General features: G+C 35.4%; 1 protein-coding gene across 4 annotated transcripts in view; it reads right to left on the bottom strand.

Annotated features, from left to right (window-relative positions):
* ATG2B (autophagy related 2B) overlaps positions 1-21,687 on the bottom strand; it is a 128,014-nt gene that overhangs the window by 93,103 nt on the left and 13,224 nt on the right. For all 4 annotated transcript variants that reach the window (XM_043983523.1, XM_043983524.1, XM_043983526.1 and 1 more), the window contains exons 3-5: positions 15,637-15,789; positions 14,061-14,163; positions 1,487-1,649 (exon numbers count right to left, since the gene is read on the bottom strand). In XM_043983523.1, the coding sequence (XP_043839458.1) occupies positions 1,487-1,649; positions 14,061-14,163; positions 15,637-15,789 (419 nt within the window). The remainder of the gene's footprint in view (positions 1-1,486; positions 1,650-14,060; positions 14,164-15,636; positions 15,790-21,687) is intronic.

Below are 21,687 nucleotides of genomic sequence, written 5' to 3'. Positions count from 1 at the left end.
AAGGAAGACCAGAAGATGTTCATATGGAAGAAGACAGGAGAAAAAGTAAGACTGAAGGTGACACAGGAAACTCTAAGAAGAAAAAGGAAGGTGTAAGTACAAGTAAAGGAGGAGGGAGCTTGGCAAGGAGAACTACAAGAAAATTAGAACAGAAGATTTAATGGGATTCTGAGATATAGCCTAGGACAGATGGTCTCTTATTTTCTTTTTTTCTTTTTTTTTTTTGCAGGCAATGGGGATTAAGTGACTTGCCCAGGGTCACACAGCTAGTAAGTGTCAAGTGTCTGAGGCCCGATTTCAACTCAGGTACTCCTGAATCCAGGGATGGTGCTTTAACCACTGCGCCATCTAGCTGCCCCTGGTCTCTTATTTTCTTAGGAAAAAAGGATAAAAATGGCACAGTGGATAGAGTGCTAGACTTGAAATCAGGATGAACTGAATTCAAATCTTGTCTTAGACACTTACTAGCTCTGCAACTCAGGGCAAATCACTTAAATTAGTTTAAATAAGCTTTTAACTCAGCTTCAGCTTTCCCTCATCTGTAAAATGGAGATAGCCCATATATCAAAGGACTGTTCTAAGAATCACATGAGAAGAGCAGCTAGGCGGTGCAGTAGATAAAGCACCAGCCCTGGATTTAGGAGAACCTGAGTTCAAATCAGGGCTCAGTCACTTGACACTAGCTGTGTGCCCTTGGGCAATTCACTTAGCCCTCATTGCCCAGCCAAAAACAAAAATAAAGGAAAGAAAAAAAAAAGACTCAAATAATACATAAAGAAATTTGTAAATCTTTAAAGGGCTATATAAATGTTAATTATATATGCATTCTTCTGCTCTGAGGGTGTTAAAAAGTGATACAGGGAGTTTCAGGAGGAAGAAGAAAGTTTAGAATGGCTGATATGGGGGGGGGGTGATTAAAAAGTCAATTAAGGGAGGGAAAACCTTGCTCGGGATATTGCCCCTTTATAAATATACATGTAAATATTTTTCCTGTTTTAAGCCTAGATCTTTTAAAGAATTATCAACATAAAGCATATTTTTGTTCTCTCATAAGGTACATTTATTCCTACTTAAATATAACAAATACTAAAATAGAATGAGATACATTACAGCATACCTAAATAATTAGAGGGTTATCATAAAAGGTAATTTCGCCAGTGCAGTCACTGCTTCCACCAATGTCTCCATACCTTAGCAAACAGTTTCTGTGACTTGCTACATACAAAAATTTACCACCAGAAGATGAGTGTCTAGTAATGAACCTCTCAAAAGACAAAATTATGCCTCAGCCATACTTAAAGCCTGCTTGGTAGGATGCTAACAAGGTCTGAATCCACCCCCAAAGACTTTAAGAATTCGGGTCATGGCTATTCCACAATGAGGAATCATATTAGTACTTCAACAAAGGATGTTTTAATAAATGTGGGGGAAAAGTAATGTTCCTCATTCAAACTTTAAAACAACTGTATTAACATATTTGTTTTACCACTGGTGCAGTTGAAGACCCTGGAGAAGATTTTGCTGATGCAGAAAACTCATCCCAAAAGACAGAAACTCCAGAAAGCTGAAGCAGTTTATGAGCAAAAGCTGTAGGCTGATGTACATTGATTCCAGAGCATTCATCAGCAGTTTCATCACAATACATAGTTCTGAAAAATAAAATTCAAAATACAAGGACTTTTTTTCTTAAAAAATTACCAAGAATATCTACTTACTATCATATTAAATGTTTAAACAAGTTATTTAAGAGTTTTCAATAATGGATACTGCTTATAATATTCCAGTGAAGTAGGGTAAGAATTAATATACTTTATGAAAATAAATTTTTAGCAAAGAAAAGACAAATAACTTCCTAGGGTCTTAAATTTAGGAAGTATACTTTGAAACTGATTTCAAGAAGGTAAAACTATCTGTTCTCCAACAGAAAATCACTTGGTGCCACTATCAAAGTTAGAATAATAAATTGGACAGTTTGTCCTAGTTTTATATAAAACGTCAGATACTCGAGAATCCTTTTTTTCTGATCCCCTCCCCAATTCTAGTGTCCCCCTTTTCCTTATGTATGCTGATGCTTTCAATTGATGGAATGGAGAAAATTTTTGAAAATCCCTTGGTCAGCAAAGAGATAGAATGAATCAATACTTAAAGAAATTAATGAAGACTATTCATTGGAAGGTAAAGTGTTTGTCAGATACTGAGAAGACAGGACTAGAAAAGATCCTGATATTAAGAAAGACTGAAGGTAAAAGCAGAAGGGGACAGCATTAAATGAGATGGAAAGAGTGTCATGGAAGCAACGAATACGAGCTTAGACAGACTCTGGGAGACTGTGGAGGGTGGAAGGGCATGACATATGGTCCATGCAGTAATGAAGAATCAGACATGACTGAACAACCGAACAACAACAAAATATTATTTCTTTTCATTTTATATTTATGATGTATTTGTTTTATATATACTTAACTTATAGCCTTCTTTAGAATAATAACTCCTTGAAAGTAGGGATTGTTTTTTCTTCATACTTATATCCCCAGAACCTGGCACAGAGCCTGACATATAGTAAATGTTCTTAATAAACATTTGTTTCTTGACTGCTATTTTTATTTAGTGTCACTAAGTCTTCAATTTAAACAAATATAAAATTTTGTTCTATCTAGAATGGTGGCAAAAGAACAGAAATAGGAGTCTGGTAATCAAGGCTTTATTCCTCTACAGTCAAAGGACATGCATTCGAATCCTACTTCTGATGTTTAGTATCTGTGTAGCCTCGAGTGAGTCATTTAGCAGCCATGGGCCTCAGTTTCCTCACCTGTAAAAAGAGAAGGTTGTACTAGATGGCCTCTGAGGTCCCATCCAGCTCTGGATGTTTGACTCTCCTTTCCTATAAAAATAAGAGCCTTCAAATATGACCTAAGACACTTGATACTTATTAGCTGTGTGACCCTGGGCAAGTCACTTAACCCTCATTGCCCCACAAAAAATAAATAAATGAATGAAGGAAGGAAGGAAGGAAGGAAGGAAGGAAGGAAGGAAGGAAGGAAGGAAGGAAGGAAGGAAGGAAGGAAGGAAGGAAGGAAGGAAGGAAGGAAGGAAGGAAGAAAGAAAGAAAGAAAGAAAGAAAGAAAGAAAGAAAGAAAGAAAGAAAGAAAGAAAGAAAGAAAGAAAGAAAGAAAGAAAGAAAAGAGCGTGGACTGGATATCCCTAAGGTATAACATTTATTGACTGAGATTTTAATCAGTATTTATATAGCTCCTTCTACAAGAGGATGCTAACACAAAGCACACTGTCCAATAAATGCAGATTGTAAACAAAATCTTAAGATTTATAGGCATGTTTTATGATGACTGCTTATATACTTTAACTAAGCTCTGAATAAATTAAAATGGAACCCTGGACTCTAGTAGGTTAACTTTCACCTTATCTTGCCCCTAGCCAGGACTTCATATAATTTCCCAGGCATTTCCAAATCACAAGACCACAATCCTGGTGATCCTCCTCATGGTCCTCCCACTGGAATTTGGACTCTGTTCCTGAGACACTGAGTGGTGATGTGAGCTTTCATCCTCTATTGCCCTAAACCAAGTCATCATACATGCTGCTACCTTTCAAAGATCCCCTTTATGTGTGATATTTCTTTTTAAAAATTAAGTTCCTAGACAATAAGGAAGATGGCAGAGAGAAGCCAGGAAGTTGCCTGAGCTCTCCAAAGTTTCCCTCAAAAAGAACATTAAATCAAGCCTCTAAACGGATTCTGAAACTACAAAACCCACAAAAGGACAGAGACACAATCTTCCAACTTGAGATAATTTAGAAGATTTCAGGAAAGGTTGGTCTCACTTGAGCAAAAGGGGAGCACAGGGCAGCTCAGCGCAGTGCAGCACAGAGGGGGTCTGGACAAGTCACCATGACTCTCTTGGCCACAGCTGAGGAACTGAGGCCCCTTGATCCTGGCTCACCAAGTTGTTGGTGCAGCAGGCCAGTGGTGAGATCCACCAGAACCAGCTGAGAGGGTAGGCTGCCAGTTGGACAGTCACCCATGGGACAGGCACAACTTAGCCTGGCCATTCTAAAGCCTGGAGCAAGCACAGGAAGCAAGCCCAGGGCAGTGAGAAATCCACAAGTCATAGAGGCCTCAGAGTAGAAAGGCAGTGACACAGCCCTTATCCCCCAGCACAAGAAGCTTGAAACAGTGACACTTGTGCCCTAGGAGCAGATCTCAACTTTAAAAAAAAATAAGCTACAATATGAGTAAGAAACAGAAAAGGGCTCTTACCATTGAGAGCTTCGGTGTTGACAGGGAAGAGCTAAATACAAACTCAGATGAGAACAATACTCTCAAATTGCCTACATGTGAAGCCTCAAAAGGGACGATGAAATGGTCTGAAGACCAAAAAGCCTTCTTGGAAGAGCTCAAAAAGAATTTTAAAAATCAACTGAGAGAGGTAGAAGAAAAAATGGGGAGAGCAATGAAAGCAACACAAGAACATTATTAAAAAAGAATCAGCAGTTTGGAAAAGGAAGCACAAAGATTGACTGAAGAAAACAATACCTTAAAAAATTCATTTGGCCAAATGAGAAAGGAGGCGCAAAAGCTTACTGAAGATAACAATGTCTTAAAAATTCAAATTGGACAGATGGAAGCTAATGACTCCATGAGACACCAGGAATCAGTCAAACAGAATCAAAAGAATGAAAAAATAGAAGAAAATGTGAAATACCTCATTGGAAAAACAATTGACCTGGAAAATAGATCCAGGAGAGACAATTTGAGAATTATTGGACTGCCTAAAAGCCATGATCAGAAAAAGAGTCTAGACACCATATTCCAGAAAATTATCAAGAAGAACTTCCCTGATATTATAGAATCAGAGGATAATAATCATCACTGAAAGAATCTATCAATCACCTCCTGAAAGAGACCCCAAAAGGAAAATTCCAAGGAATATTGTAGCCAAATTCCAGAATTATCAGGTGAAGGAGAAAATATTCCAAGCAGCTAGAAAGAAGCAATTTAAATATCATGGAGGCACAGTCAGGATTGCACAGGAGTGGCAGCTACAACATTTAGGATCATAAGGCTTGGAATATGATATTCCAGAAGGCAAAAGAGATTGGACTGCAACCAAGAATCAACTACCCAGCAAAACTGGGTATCCATCCTTTCAGAGGAAAGGATGGATATTCAACAAAAAAAGGAACTTCCAAGGTTTCCTGATGAAAAGACCAGAACCAAATAGAAAATTCGATCTTAACATACAAAACTACAGAGAAGTTTAAAAAGGTAAACAAGGGGGAAAAAAGTTATTCAATAAGCTTAAACTGTTTACATCCCTACACAGGAAGATAATACTTATAACTCTTGAGAACTGTATCTGTATTTGGACAGACAGAAGGAATATACATAGAAGGTAGAAATATAAATTGTCTTTGATGTGATGATATTAAAAAAATTAAGCGGTGGGGAAAAAAGGAGTTTATGAGGAGAAGAGGAAAGGGGAGGTGGAATGGGGTTAATTATATCATATGAAGAGGCACAAAAAAATCCATTACAATATAGGGAAAGAAGGGAGGTGTGAGCATTGTTTCAACCTTACTCTCATCAGACTTGGTTCAAAGAAGGAATAACATATACATTCATTTGGATAAAGAAATTTAGCTTATTCTTTAGGGAAGTAAAAAGGTAAGGGGAAAGGGGGGCACTGATAGAAGGAAAGGCAAAAGCAGGGAAGAAAAGTGTAAAGAAAAGGGAGGGGGCTGATAAAAGTGAGGTCAGATTGGGGGAAGCAGGGGTAAGAAGCAAAACGTTGGTGAGGAGAAATAGGGTGAAAGACTGAGGGAAAGTACAAAGGGGGTAATAGAATGGAGTAAAATAGACAGTAATAATAACTGTGAATGTGAATAGGATGAACTCTGCCATAAAATGGAAGTGAATAGCAGAGTGGATTAAAAACCAGAATCCTACAATATGCTGTTTACAAGAAACACATTTGAAGCAGAGAAATACACACAGAGTAAAGGTAAAAGGTTGGAGCAGAATATATTATGCTTCAGCTGAAGTAAAAAAAGCAATCCTTATCTCAGACAAAGCAAAGGCAAAAACAGATCTAATTAAAAGAGATAAGGATGTAAACTACATCCCGCTAAAAGGTATGATAGATAATGAAGTAATATCAATACTAAACATGTATGTGCCAAGAGATATAGCATCCAAATTTTTAGAGAAGTTAAATGAGATACAAGAGGAAATAGACGGCAAAACTATACTAGTGGGGGATCTGAATCTTCCCCTCTAAGAATTAGATAAATCTAGCCACAAAATAAACATGAAAGAAGTTAAAAAGAGGTAAAAAAAATGTTTGAAAAGTTAGAGATGATAAATGTCTGGAGAAAATTGAATGGGGATAGAAAGGAATATACCATTTTCCCAGCGGTGCAGGGCACATATTCAAAAATTGACCATGAGGGGCAGCTAGGTGGCATAGTGGATAAAGCACCGGCCCTAGATTCAGGAGGGCCTGAATTCAGATCTGGCCTCAGACACTTGACACTTACTAGTTGTGTGACCCTGGGCAAGTCACTTAACCCTCATTTCCCCACCAAAAAAAAAAAAAAAAAGAAAGGAAAGACAAGAAAATTGACCATGTATTAGGGCACAAAAACCTCATAGTCAAATGTAGAAAGGCAGAAATAGTAAATGCATCCTTCTCAGATCATGATGCAATAAAAATTACATGCAATAAAAAGCCATGGAATGGCAGACTGAAAATTAAATTGCAACTAAATAATCTCATCCTAAAGAATGAGTGGGTCAAACAACAAATCATAGAAACAATTAATAATTTCATCCAAGAGAATGACAATAATGAGACAACATACCAAAACCTATGGGATGTAGCAAAAGCAGTGCTTAGGGAAAATTTTGTATCTCTAAATGCTTATATGAATAAAAAGAGAAAGAGGATATCAATGAATTGGCCATGCAACTAAAAAAGCTAGAAAAAGAACAAATTAAAACTCCCCAACTAAATACTAAATTAGAAATCCTGAAAATCAAAGGAGCAATTAATAAAATTGAAAGCAAGAAAACTATAGAATTAATAAGACTAAGAGCTGGTTTTGTGAAAAAAAAAACCAATAAAATAGATAAACCTTTGGTTAATTTGATTAAAAAAAAAGAAGAAAACCAAATTACCAGTAACAAAAATGGAAGGGGTGATTTCATCACCAACGAAGTGAAAATTAAAGCAATAATTAGGAGCTATTTTGTCCAACTGTATGCCAATAAATTTGACAATCTAAATGAACTGTATGAATATTTACAAAAATACAAATTGCCCAGATTAAGTGAAGAGGAAACCAAATCCTTAAATAAGCCCATATTAGAAAAAGAAATTGAACACGTCATTAATGAACTCCCTAAGAAAAAATATCCAGGGCCAGATGGGTTTACAAATGAATTCAACCAAACATTTAAAGTACAATTAATTCCAATACTATAGAAATTATTTGGAAAAATAGGTGAAGAAGGAATTCTACCAAATTCCTTATATGACACAAATATGGTGTTGATACCAAAATCAGGGAGAGCCAAAACAGAGAAAGAAAATTATAGACCAATATCCCTAATGAATATTGATGCAAAAATCTTGAATAAGATATTAGTAAGGAGATTACAGCAAGTGATCACCAGGATAATACACTATGACCTGGTGGGATTTGCACCAGTAATGCAGGGCTGCTTCAACATTAGGAAAACTATCAACATAATCAACCACATCAATAATGCAACTAACCAAAATCAAATGTTTATCTCAATAGATGCAGAGAAAGCTTTTGACAAAATACAGCACCCATTCCTAACAAAAACACTAGAGAGTTTAGGAATAGGTGGAGCTTTCCTTAAAATAGTAAGCAGTATCTACCTAAAACCATCAGCAAGCATTATATGCAATGGAGATAAGTTAGAGGCCTTCCCAGTAAGATCAAGGGTGAAACAGGGATGTCCATCATCACCTCTATTATTTAATATTGTACTAGCAATGTTAGCTTTAGCAGTAAGAGAAGAAAAAGGAATTAAAGGAATTAGAATAGGCAAGGAGGAAACAAAACTATCATTCTTTGCAGATATGATGGTATACTTAGAGAACCCTAGAGAATCAACTAAAAAACTACTTGAAACAATTAACAACTTTAGCAAAGTTGCAGGATATAAAATAAATCCACATAAATTATCAGCATTTCTATAAATGACCAACAAAGTCCAGCAGCAAGAGATAGAAAGAGAAGTTCCATTTAAAGTAATGGTAGATAATATAAAATACTTGGGAGTCTATTTGCCAAGACAAAACCAGGAACTCTATGAACACAATTACAAAACATTTTTTTCACGCAAATCAAATCAGATCTAAATAACTGGAAAAATATCAATTGCTCATGGATAGGCATAGCTAATATAATAAAAATGACAATTCTACTTAAATTAATTTACTTATTTAGTGCCATTCCAATCAGATTACCTAAAAATTATTTTATAGAGCTAGAAAAAAATAACAAAATTCATCTGGAAAAACAAAAGGTCAAGAATAACAAGGGAACTAATGAAAAAAATGCACAGGAAGGTGGGCTAGCTGTACCAAATCTGAAGCTTCACTATAAAGCGGCAGTCATCAAAACTATTTGGTACTGACTAAGAAATAGAGTGGTGGATCAATAGAATAGGTTAGGCACAGGAGACACAATAGTAAATGATTTTAGGAATATACTGTTTGATAAACCCAAAGACTCCAGCTTCTGGGATAGGAATTCAGTATTTGACAAAAACTGTTGGGAAAACTGGAAGATAGTATGGCAGAAACTAGGCATAGACCAACATTTTACACCTTATACTAAAATAAGGTCAAAATGGATGCATGATTTAGACATAAGAGGTGATACCATAGGTAAATTAGGAGAGGAAGGAATAGTTTACCTCTCAGATTTATGGAAAGGAGAACAATTTATGACCAAACAAGAGATGGAGAATATTATGGAATGTAAAATTATTTTGATTACATTAAATTAAAAAGGTTTTGTACAAACAGAAGCAATGCAGCCAAAATTAGAAGGGAGTCAGAAATCTGGGAAACAATTTTTATAGCCAGTATTTCTGATAAAGGCCTCATTTCTAAAATATATCAGGAGCTAAATCAAATTTATAAGGATCCAAGTCATTCCCCAATTGAGAAATGGTCAAAGGATATGGAACAGGCAATTTTCTGATGAAGAAATCAAAGCAATCCACTACCATATGAAAAAGTGCTCTAAATCACTATTGATTAGAGAAATGAAAATTAAAACAACTCTGAGGTACCACCTCACACCTCTCAGATTGGCTAATATGACAAAAAAAGGAAAATAACATTGGAGAAGCTGTGGAAAAGTTGGAACACTAATGCATTGTTGGTAGAACTGTGAACTGATCCAACCATTTTGGAGAACAATTTGGAACTATGCCCAAAGGGCTATAAAACTGTATACCCTTTGACCCAGCAATACCACTATTAGATCTTTTTCCCAAAGAGATCATAAAAAAGGGAAAAGGACCCACATGTACAAAAATATTTACAGCTGTTCTTTTTGTGGTGGCAAGGAATTTGAAAATTGAGAGGATGCCCATCAATGGGGGAATGGCTGAACTGTGGTATATGAATGTAATGGAATACTATTGTGCTGTAAAAAACGATAAGCAGGAGGAGTTCAGAGAAACCTGGAAGGATTTACATGAACTGATGCTGAGTGAAATGCGCAGAACCAGGAGAACATTGTACACAGTATCAACAATATTGTGTGTTGATCAACTGTGATAGACTTGACTCTTCTCAGAATACAATGGTCCAAGATCATTCCAAAGGACTCATCGTGGAAAATACTCTCCAAATCCAGAAAAAAAGAATTAAGGTATTTGAATACAGATTGAACCCTACTATTTCTATTTTTTTGTTGTTGTTTTTCTTTTTTGAAGTTTTTCCTTTTTGCTCTGATTCTTCTTTCACAGCATGACTAATGCAGAAATATGTTTAATGTGATTGTACATATATAACCTATATCAGTTTGCTTACTGCCTTGAGGAGGGGGCAGGAAGGGAAAGGAGGTAGAAAAATTTGAAACTAGAAATCTCATAAAAACAAATGTTGAAAACTATCTCTACATGTAACTAGAAAATAATAAAAATACTTTTATGGAAAAAAAAAGGAAAAAAGTTAAGCTCCTTCTTGGCAAAAATAATATTTGTCACATTAACTATTACTTGTTTTTCCATGAAATGTATTGAAACCATCCTCCATATTTAATTGGTTCAGTGGTTCGGCTGTTAATATAATTTCCCAGGGGCCTAAGTACAAAAAGCTAGCCCTTCATAAACTGGCCTCTTTCTACCCTCCCACTCTACATACATTTTAATTCCCTCATATACTATGACCTACTGACACTAGTCTCCCTCCTATTCTCCATGCAAAACACTCCCATTTTCAGTGAGTAGCCATAAATTGGGTTAGCCCTGGCACTTTCTTCCCCGGATCTACTAAATAATGCCTATTTGCCTAAGGCAGAACTGCACCAAGTATGTTGTATTTTTTCATATGGTTGGCATTCTCTGGCATGGCAACAATTTCCAAGCCCTTTGCTTCTTTGTTCCAATGTCTCCTTGTTTCCCTGTTTCCTTTTCCCTGTCCTGTATTGCAGCTAAAAATTCCAGTACGTCATCTGAAAATACCCTTCTCTGGATACATGATTCACATTGGTATGGGCTGAAATCACTTCCTGCATTAGCCAATAAAATCCAGCCCCAACTGCCTCTCAAGGGCTTCAAACAAGAGTACATCGATCCCACTGTGCATCTAGGTTTGCATGCTTGCCAATGGGACTGAGTTGGGCAGAGGGAGCCATGTGTATTTTACCCTCATGAGGAGTGAATACTTGGTGTGTACTTCTAATTCAAACTCCTGCCAAACATTTTCACTAGTTGTCCCTTCTGTCTGGAATTCTCTCCTCCTGAGTCTCCAACTCCTGGTTTCCTTCAAATATCTACTAAAACCCCATGTTCTGCAAGAAACCTTTCCTAACCCCTCTTAACGCTAGTTCCTTCCCTTATGATTATCTCTAAATTATCTTGTATACATCTTGTTTGTACATAATTGCTTATATATTGCCTTCCCCATTATAGTGTGAGTTCCTTGAGAGCAAGGACTATATTGAACCTTTATTTTTATTCTTAGAATTTAGCAGTATCTAACACATAGTAAGTACTTAATAAATGACTCTAGGATTAGCTATCAATCATTGTTTGATATTTAATACAACCTCGCCGCTTCCTATCTTTCTAGTCTTCTTACACATGACTCCCGACATTCTACAGCCTAGACATCCTGACTGAATGGCTATTCCTTACAAAAGATGCTTCATTTCTTTTGTCTCTGTGCATTTGTACCAATTACCCCTATGCCTGCAATGATCCCTCCTCACCTCCACTTCTTATCCTTCGTTTCATTCAAGACTTAGTTCAAGTGCTATATCCCTTTTCTAGTCCCCCAACCTACAAGTGCTTTTGCCTGTAAGGTGAAAATCTAGTGTCTACTCTGTATGTAATACGCATGATACCAACTTAAATATGTGTTGTTTACAGCATTAATTTATAAGCACCTTGAAGACAGACTATTTTCATTTTTTTCTTTTTATCTCTGATAATTAAGGCATAAAATGTTTAGTGCTCCTTAAAAAATATTTCTTTCCAGGGGCAGCTAGGTGGCTCAGTGGATAAAGCACGGGCCCTGGATTCAGGAGTACCTGAGTTCAAATCTGGCCTCAGGCACTTGACACTTACTAGTTGTGTGACCCTGGACAAGTCACTTAAGCCCCATTGCCCCGCCCCCCCAAAAAAATATTCTTTCCAAATCACATGATCAACAAGCTACAGGACCTGAGACTTCCTCCAATTCCTCCAATCCTCAAGACTTTAGGGCAGAGATAGGTATTTGAAATGTGAATTGACTGTTATGTCAGGAAGTTGGGATGACTTTGAGGTGAAGCCCCAAGGGAACCAGCCATCACAGTAGGAATCAGAAAGTGAGCAACAGGAGAATATAAAAAGTCCAAAATTACCAAAGCTCTCAGGAAGAAGAAAACTCCATTAAAGACCTTGAGCATAAGCAGACAAACAGAAAGGAAAGATATTAATAATAAAAAGGGAGATAGCCACCAGATCAACTAAAAGAGTCCAACACATATGAATAAATAAGAAGAAAAAGGAAAATGAATTAACAATTGATGTCACAGAGGACATCATAGATTTCTAATAGAGTAGGGAACCACAATATTATGTCCCATTAAAGAAAAATAAGAATTGTGAGAGTAGAATTTATGACCATCACAGCAAAAATAATTGGCAAATAGACATACAGTGGAAAACATAAACCGAACACTCATAACTTTACAAGTGAATGAATTCAATAATAGAATAAAATGAAAAAAGTGAGACTGGATAAAAAATAATCCCACAATCTATTTCCCTCAATAAACACATTTAAATAACAAAGATACAAAAAAAGATAAAAATGAGGCATTGGAAAAAATTTACTACACACCAAATGAAACCCCAAAAGCAAGGAATGGCAATAATGCTATCAGACAAAACAAAAACAAATATTTAAAACACAAAAAGGAATAAACAATGAAATTAATTATGCTGAAAGGAAATAATAAACCAATATTAATATTAAACTTATTTGCTCCAAATGTCTTAGAATACATAGACAGTAACACAATAATGATAAGAGAGGATAAAGCACCAGCTCTAGATTCAGGAGGACCTGAGTTCAAATCCGACCTTATAAAGAAGACACTAGCTGTGGGACCCTGGGTAAGTCACTTAACTCTCATTGTCCCGCAAAAACAAACAAACAAAAAAACCATCTTTGAGCCTTAGTTCCTTAAAAAATAATGATGATGATGATGATGATGATAGGAGACATTCTCAGATATCATTAAGTCTAACAAAAATATGTATAAAAGGGCAAATATGAAACAACAAAATTGTTAGAGGAATTATAAGTAAAAGACATATGGCTTCAATGGGAGTGCTAAAGAATATGTATATTTTTCAGTGCCACATGGAACTTTTATAAAAATTTACTATACATTAGGGAACAAAAATATCTATAAGGGCTAAGTGATTTACCCAGCGTCACACAGCTAGTAACTGTCAAGTGTCTGAGGTCAAATTTGAATTCTGGTCCTCCTGAATCCAGGGCCAGTGCTTTATCCACTGCACCGCCTAGCTATCCCCTATTATCTGTATTTTAAAATGAGGAAACTGAGGCAAACAGAGGTTTAATGACTTGCCCAATGTCACACAGATAGTAGCTGTCTGAGGATGGATATGAACTCAGGTCCTCCTAGCTTCAAGCCTACCACTCTACCCACTGGACCTTTGTTGTTGTGTTGTTGAGTCATTTCAGCTGTGTCCAACTTTGTGTGATCCCATTTGGAGTTTTCTTGGCAAAGATACTAGAGTGGTTTGCCATTTCCTTTTCCAGCTCATTTTACATATAAGGAAACTGAGGCAAGCAGGGTTAAGTGACTTGCCTAGGGTCACACAGCTAGTAAGTGTATATGGTCAGATATAAACTCAGGAAGGTGGGTTTTCCTGACTCCAGGCTCAGCACTCTATCCACTGAGCCACCCTAACTGTCCCTGAACTGTCCATAAATTATGTCCATAAATGAGAATGTGTTTAGAATTCAATTAAACATCAGTTCACTTGATTTGTTCTCAATTAAGTCAACATCATTTCTGCTGAATTCAAATAGTAAATTCAGTAGTGTCCTGGATAAATCCAGATTATCTAATATCTTTTAGGATTTCAAGAATGGCACTGAAATTGAAGAGAATATGGACAGCATTACTTTGGCTTTAAGTATGTTGTTAACATTTATCTCTAAAGGTATATCGAATGCTAATGTATCAAAGATTTCATTTATTATTTTAAAATATCACAAAGTCATATATTCAAATTTAAGGAATCTTACCTTTCTATTCGAATTTCAAGTGCAGTTCCAGTTTTTGAATTTTCAGGTATATGTTCAATTCTCAAAACTGTATCCAGGAAAGTCACTTTCACTCTTCTTAGAACTAGGGCAAAATAGTAACAGTTATTTCTATTAAAAATATTCTATTTTTGTTGAACACAATAAAATATATTAAATGAACCAAAATAATATAATTAGATTATCTAAATTGTTAAGACTTTAAAAGTCTTGAATTTAAAAAGCCCATTCCTAATCGAGCAAATGATATGTGTTATGACCTAATAGATATTTGTACATTGTTTAAAAGCTATTTATAAAACTTCAAGAACTACAGAATATTCTTCTTTGTAAAAAGTGGGATATATTCAAACAAGACAGATAATCCAGAAAAAGGAAAAAGTAATGAATTTAATACTACTAACCTTATATACACTCAAATACATACACACACACACACACACACACACACACACATATACGTATACATACATGAATAGGCCTCAACACATTTGCTTTCTGAAGCTATACTCAACCGATGTTTTAAAATGGGTGATTTCTGAGGGTCCCTTCCCACAGTAAGATTCTATAATTTAATTCAGAATTCAAATGATTCCCCAATGGATAAGTATTCAAAGTACACAAAAAAGTTTTTATAAGAACTGCAAGCTATAAGTGACCATTTAAAAACATGCTCCAAATCATTAAGAGAAATGAAAATTAAAACAACCCTATAGCCTATAAAAATATCAAAAATTACCAAAAAACAGAGAAAGGCACACTGATACACTGGTGGTGAAGCTGTAAACTTGTCCAACAATACTGATTATCAATTTGGAATTATTCAAGAAAGTTTTGACTGTCTATTAACTGTCTATAAACTGCTTTAACTGTCATCCTCTGAAAAAAGGATCTCACTCCTAGGTATATATCCAAGGTAGAATAAAAATATTCATAGCCAAAATATCTATAGCAGTGCACTTGTGAGAGGAAAGACCTAAAAACAAAGAAGTGGGAAATGGATTAAAAAATTATGGCATATGAGTGTACTGGAATATTATTATACCCATATTAAATAAAAACTATGAGGAATTCAGAGAAACATGGGAATACATGAATGAACTGATAAAGAGTAAAGTAGAACCAAAAGAATATACACTTATAAATATGCATGTATGTGTTATATGTGTGTATACACATGCATATGTATTGGTGTGCATATATGAAAAAATAACCACACCAATATGAATGAAATTATCACACAGAAGCTGAACTCTTGAGTAAAGGAAAAACCAATGAACATTATACAAAGGTCTCTGAGAACAAATAATAAAATATACTTTCCTCCTCTTAGGAAAGCCAAGGTATGATTATAGATGCACAATGTGGCAGATACTGCCAGATACAGTCACCATAATAGATGTTTTTGCTTGGGTTTTTGTTGCTGTTGTTGTTGTTGTTATTAAAAGAAGAGTTCAATCTAGAAGGTGAGATGGGGTTTCCAGAAATTATTGAAATACAAATATAGAAGGTGTTGATATATCATTTTTAAGACACAACAAAGAAATTCAGAACAAACCTGTTTCAATGGTTTCAGCGAATTTTTCAAGTCCTTCAAAAGGCTGTGATCCATCCCCTTGTTCATCTGTTAATCTATGACTAAGGCATTCTTTTGCCAGTTGCATGCTACTAGTCATGAAACTTGACCAATACATAGGCTCAGAACCAGTTGCTATGGAAGAAAAACCAATAAATGCATGAACAACAATTATTAACCAATGACTATGTGCCAAGAACTGGACTAAGTACTGAAGATACAAAGGAAAAAAATTCTGCACCCGGAGAGCATATATAAGTACAAAATACAGACAAAACAAATACAAAGTAATTTGGGAAGAGTATTAGCATCTAAAGGGCCAAGGAAATGCTTCATGAAAACAGTAGCTCCTAGTCTAAGCTCTGAAGGAAATTATTAATTCTTATAGATATAGATTTGGGGAGGAAGCATTCCAGGTATCAGGGAAAGCCAATACACAGGTGTGGAGATAAGTGATGGAATTTTTTTTAAAGGGGAACAGTATGGTTCCTTAGCCAATATGACTGAATTGTAGCATATTGAGAGAAAAAAGCAGAAAGTAGCAAACTCTGAAATTACATTCAAAATAACTACAGAATGCATAAAATATCTGGGCATCTTCCTCCCAAAACATATAAAGGAATTATATGAATACAACTATAAAATACTTTTAAAGACAATCAGATTTTAATTGCTCATGGTTGGGTCATGTTAATATATTAAAAATTACAATGCTGTCTAAACTAAACAAAAAGAATAAAATTCATTTCGGAGAACAAAAAGTTAAATACATCAAGGGAAATAATTATTTTTTTAAGGTAGAAAGAACAGACACCACTAATACTATAGCATAAAGTAGTAATTATCAAAACTATATGGTACTGGATAAAAAAAAATGAAAAGGTGATTGATGGAACATATTAGGTTAAACAATACTTAGAAGCATAGCAGAACTGTGTTCAACAAGCCAAGAGACAACAATTATCTAGGTAATCATTCCCTATTTGACAAAAACAAGTAAAACTAGAAAGCAATTTGACAGAAATTAGGTTTAGTTAGACCCACACCTCACACCAATTACCACAATAAGCTCCAAATGAATCCATGACCTGATATAAAAGGTCATAGCAAAAACAAATTAGTGAAGGAAATACATTTCACAATTATGGGAAGGGAGAGAGCTATTAAACAATGGGAAAGAGAGGCTCAAAGGATAGAAAAATGGATGTTTTGATTACATGAAGTTGAAAACCTTTTAAACAAAACAAATCAATGCAGTAAGAATTAGAAAGGAAATAGGTAACTGGGTAAAACATATGCAGTACATTTCTCTTCACATTCCAAGACATGAAGAGAATTTATATATGTGTGTGTGTGTACATGTGTATGTGTGCATGTATATGTATATGTGTGTATATGTGTATATATGTGTATGTACATATATATATGTACATATATATATATATATGTACACACACACACACACACACACACACACACAAAAGAAAGAGCAAGAATCATTCCCAATAGTCAAAGAATATGAACAGACAGGGGTTGTGGGGTTTTGGGGGGGTGGGGAGGTTTGCAGGGCAATGAGGGTTAAGTGACTTGCCCAGGGTCACGCAGCTAGTAAGTATCAAGTACATGAGTCTGAATTTGAACTCAGGTCCTCCTCAGTCCAGAGAGGGTGCTTTATCCACTGTGCCACCTAACTGCTCCCTATATGAACAGGCAGTTTTTGGTTTTTTGGTTTTTTTTTTTTAGTGAGGCAACTGGGGTTAAGTGACTTGCCCAGGGTCACACAGCTAGTAAGTGTTAAGTGTCTGAGGCTGGATTTGAACTCAGGTACTCCTGACTCCAGGGCCAGTGCTCTATCCACTGCGCCACCTAGCTGCCCCAGAACAGGCAGTTTTTAAAAGAAGAAATGTAAACTATCAATGACAGTACAAAAAAATGCACCAGATCACTAAGAGAAATGCAAATTTAAACTACTCTGAAGTTTCATCTCACACTCAACAGACTGGCAAAGATGATAATAATAATAATAACAAGCATTTATACATAGTTATAATTTGCAAATGAAAGATTTGCAAAGCATTTTACAAATATTTCATTTAATTCTTACAATAATCCTCAGAAGTAGATACTATTAAGACAAGTGACTTGCCTAGGTTCACACACTAAATAAGTGTCTGAGGTCAGTTTTCGACTTGGGTTTTCCTTTATCTAAAGTGCTTTATCTAATGCACCAATTGACTACCTAGATAATCAACAACAACAACAACTACAAATGGCTATGGGTGGAGTGATTGTGGGAGGAAAGGAATACTAATGTCTTGTTAGAGTTGGTGTTAGTCCGCCCTAGAAAACAATTTGGAATTATACCCAGAGTCACTAAATGTCCATGGCATATGCTCTAAGGAGGTCACAGTCAGACCAAAAGGACACACATGTACAAAAATAATAACAGCAGCACTTTTTGTTGTTAGCAAGTAACCAGAAACAAAGTAGGTACCTATCAATTGGAGAGTGGATGAACATATATACAAATGCAATCAAATATCATAAACCTTAAGAAATAATGAAAAAGAAGCATTCAGAGAAACCTGGGAAAACTGCAGAAATTAATGCAGAATAAAGTGAGCAAAAAGTAAACAATCTATACAATGACCATAATGATATAAACAACTGAGACGTAAGTGCTGTAATCAATGCAACTACCAGTTGACCTTGTGGGAGAAAAGGAATGAACAAGACTAAGAGTTCTCATCCTCTTTTGTGTTATATACCCCTTATGTGAGGGACTGAGGAGATTAGGACTGCTAGTGGTTAATTGTGGGAAGTGAGTGAACCACATCAATTCCATCTTGTGACTTAATCCTGGAGCTAGCTCAGTTCCCTTTCTCTTCAATTATGGGTCTAGTCCAACTTCTGTCTTGTGAAAAAACTTTATTCAATTGTGGGAACTGAGGAAAAAAACCTTAATGTATTTTTTGAACCTAGCCCTGAGTAACTAGGAAGCTGTACTCCTTTTACCTGATACTTAGAAACCTTTAACTAAGGACCTAGGTTATGCGGACCAGAAACCCGGTCAGATCCAAAGACTGATACAAGGAGTTTTCTCACAATTGTACATCTCAAGCAAATCTGAAAAAATGGTCTCATACTGATCAATCAGTTATTATTTCTATATTCCTTTGATTATTTATAGATATTTAGGGATAATGGAACATTCTGTTTTTTTAATTTAGGGAACAGCACCTGTCCACTCTCTACCACCATATTTAGAAAGTCCCTAATCTTTCATCCAATTAGAAATTAGATTACCTAATGTATTATTTTCTTTTAATCAAGTGGCTTTATTTGTTTTTAAAGTAAAATCTCAGCCTTTCTCCCTCTCTCTCTCCTTCTCCCTCCCTCTCCCTCCCTCTCTGTCTGTCTGTCTGTCTGTCTGTCTGTCTGTCTGTCTCTCTCTCTCTCTCTCTCTCTCTCTCTCCAGGGTCCAGGCCTAAAGTTAGGAGTTCTGGTCCTAGTTTGTTAAGCAATTGGCATATATTGCTTAATAAATCAATATGCTCAAAAAAATTTAACTTTTGCTTCCTCAGTCATTTCATTTTTCACCTGCCACAGAAGTCTGATGAAGTTTATGGACCCCTTCTCAAAATGTTTTTAAATGAATAAAATAAAATACATAACATTACAAAAGATACCAATTATTTTTAAATTAAACTGTAATTTTTTCCCATACAAGTTCCTAGACCCTCTAAAATCTAACCCCAAGAATTTCTCAACTACAGGTACAGAGACAAATTTTCAGACTCGAAAAGCAGAATTGTTTTGCTTGACTATACTTATTTGTCACAAGGAAAGGGATTCTATTTGGAAGAGAGGAATTGTGAGAGAGGGATTTGGAGAGTAGTAACAGCTATTGTTAAAAAAAAAAAGGGAAAAAAAGATTATCAACAAAATATATATTAGAATAATAGGATATTAGAGATCATACTATAAAAACACAAGAAGCAGATTATATATATATATATATATATATATATATATATATATATATTACAGCTATGGATAAGGGATGAATTCTTAACCAAACAAGAGTTAGACACAAATACTAAAGAGAAAAGAGTTAATTTCAATCACATGAAATTGAAAAGCTTCTGCACAAACAAAATTACTAGGATACATAAATAAATGTCAACAGGGAAAAAATGTTATATATCAGATATCTCTGAGAAAGTGTAACAGACAGATATATTAAGGGCACACCCCCCCTCAATTTGTCTTCTTGAGTTCCTATATTTTCCAGAAACAATGAACCTGCAGTATTGGAGGCCCTGAATATGTCAAGGACAAAGGCCCCCTGAGCTGACATAATTCATTGTTTGCACCCCCAAGCCAGACTCTATATGGGGCCTTGGGAGTCAAGATAGGCTCCAGGTGCAGAAGTCTGCACCAGAAAGAAAAACTGTTTATGAAGCTGAGACCCTTTCAGATAAGCAGATCATCATCTCTTCATGGTCTAGCAGTTTCCAAGGGAAAAGATGCCAACTTTGCCATCTTACTTATTAATGATTTCTCCTCCCCTTCAGGATAAAATTAGTACTTTCCCCACCCCTACTGCTCTTTCTTCCCATTTAGAAGAAGATTGCTGTTCCTCCTCCTCCCTTTGTTGAACTTTCATAAATATGCAAACTTCTGTTTGAATGGTGAACTCTTTGCACCTGGAGTTCCACATGCATAATTGTATTGTAAAGTAATAAGTTGCAACACATGTCCCATGGATCCTGATATTTTTTGGTTAACAGATATAAAGACAAAAAAGAAAAATAAGATCAAAAGCTAAGCCCTAACAAAGAAAGGATAGCAATAAAAAGTTCTCCAAAAGATTACAAAATGTTAAGAAATGCCTTAAATCACTAGTAAGAGAAATGCAGATAAAAATAACCCTGAGGCTTCACCTTATACTCAGCAAATTGGCAAGATGACAAAAGAAGGAAATATTCAACACTAGAGTGGTTGTAGAAAAGGGAGGCACACATTCATTATTTGTGGGGCTGTAAAATGATATGACAATTCTGAAAAATAATTTGGAATAATGCAAATGAAGTGAATAAAATATCCATACTCCTTGATCCTAAGATTCCCAAGGAGATCTATGACAAAAAGAAAAATATCAAAATATTTTTATCAGCCCTTTTTGTTGTAGCAAAGAACACACTGACTGGGGAATTTGGTACATGAATTAATGCAATTTCACTGTGCTATAAGAAATGACAAACATACTCTGTACAGGGAAGCATGGAACTAGTTACATGAACTCATACCAAGTGAAATAAGCAGAACTAGGAAAATAATGTAAGTAATGACTAGAGCAATTTAAACATATAAAGAACAACAATAATAAAAGGAAAAATTATTGCTGCTATTGCAATGACTAATTACAATGACTAAGCTTGGGCCTAAATAAGAAGTATTTTAAAAATCCCTTTCCTAGCACTTTGAAGGATTGGGAGTCTAGAGATATGGAACATTGTATACAATGTTAATTTTTCAATGTAATGATTGTTTTTACTAAAATGTTTTGTCCTCTTACCCTTTTTTTTTCTTTTTATACTCTAAGGGACACCTTTCAGGGGGATGGTTCAGAGAGAGAGATAAGGGAAATGTAAGTAATATAAAAATTAAGTCATAAACAAAAAACCCATTTTAAAAAAGCATCCAGTAGGGTGCTTTGAGAAATCCACCATACCCACAAGAGAAGCTGTCAAGCACCCTGTAGTTCTTCTACTTCTCTGTGAGACCAATGTCTGAACTTACTCATTCAGTCATGAATACAATATACAAATGTATGAATATCTGTGAATGTAATGTGTCTGCATGTTTATGGTAGTCTTGCCAAAGCTTCTCTTGATTAGCTAATAAAACTATGAAAAAAAAGTTTTTTAGAAAAATACACACTTAAGTAGACCTAACAGAGAAGAAAATAATGGATGTGATGTCAGTGTATTATAAGATGACAAGGAGAAAAGTAACGGACTCTTGACA

This window comes from Dromiciops gliroides, chromosome 2 (genome assembly GCF_019393635.1).
Source record: "Dromiciops gliroides isolate mDroGli1 chromosome 2, mDroGli1.pri, whole genome shotgun sequence".
NCBI lineage: Eukaryota > Metazoa > Chordata > Mammalia > Microbiotheria > Microbiotheriidae > Dromiciops > Dromiciops gliroides.
This window is presented reverse-complemented; position numbering and strand designations above follow the sequence as displayed.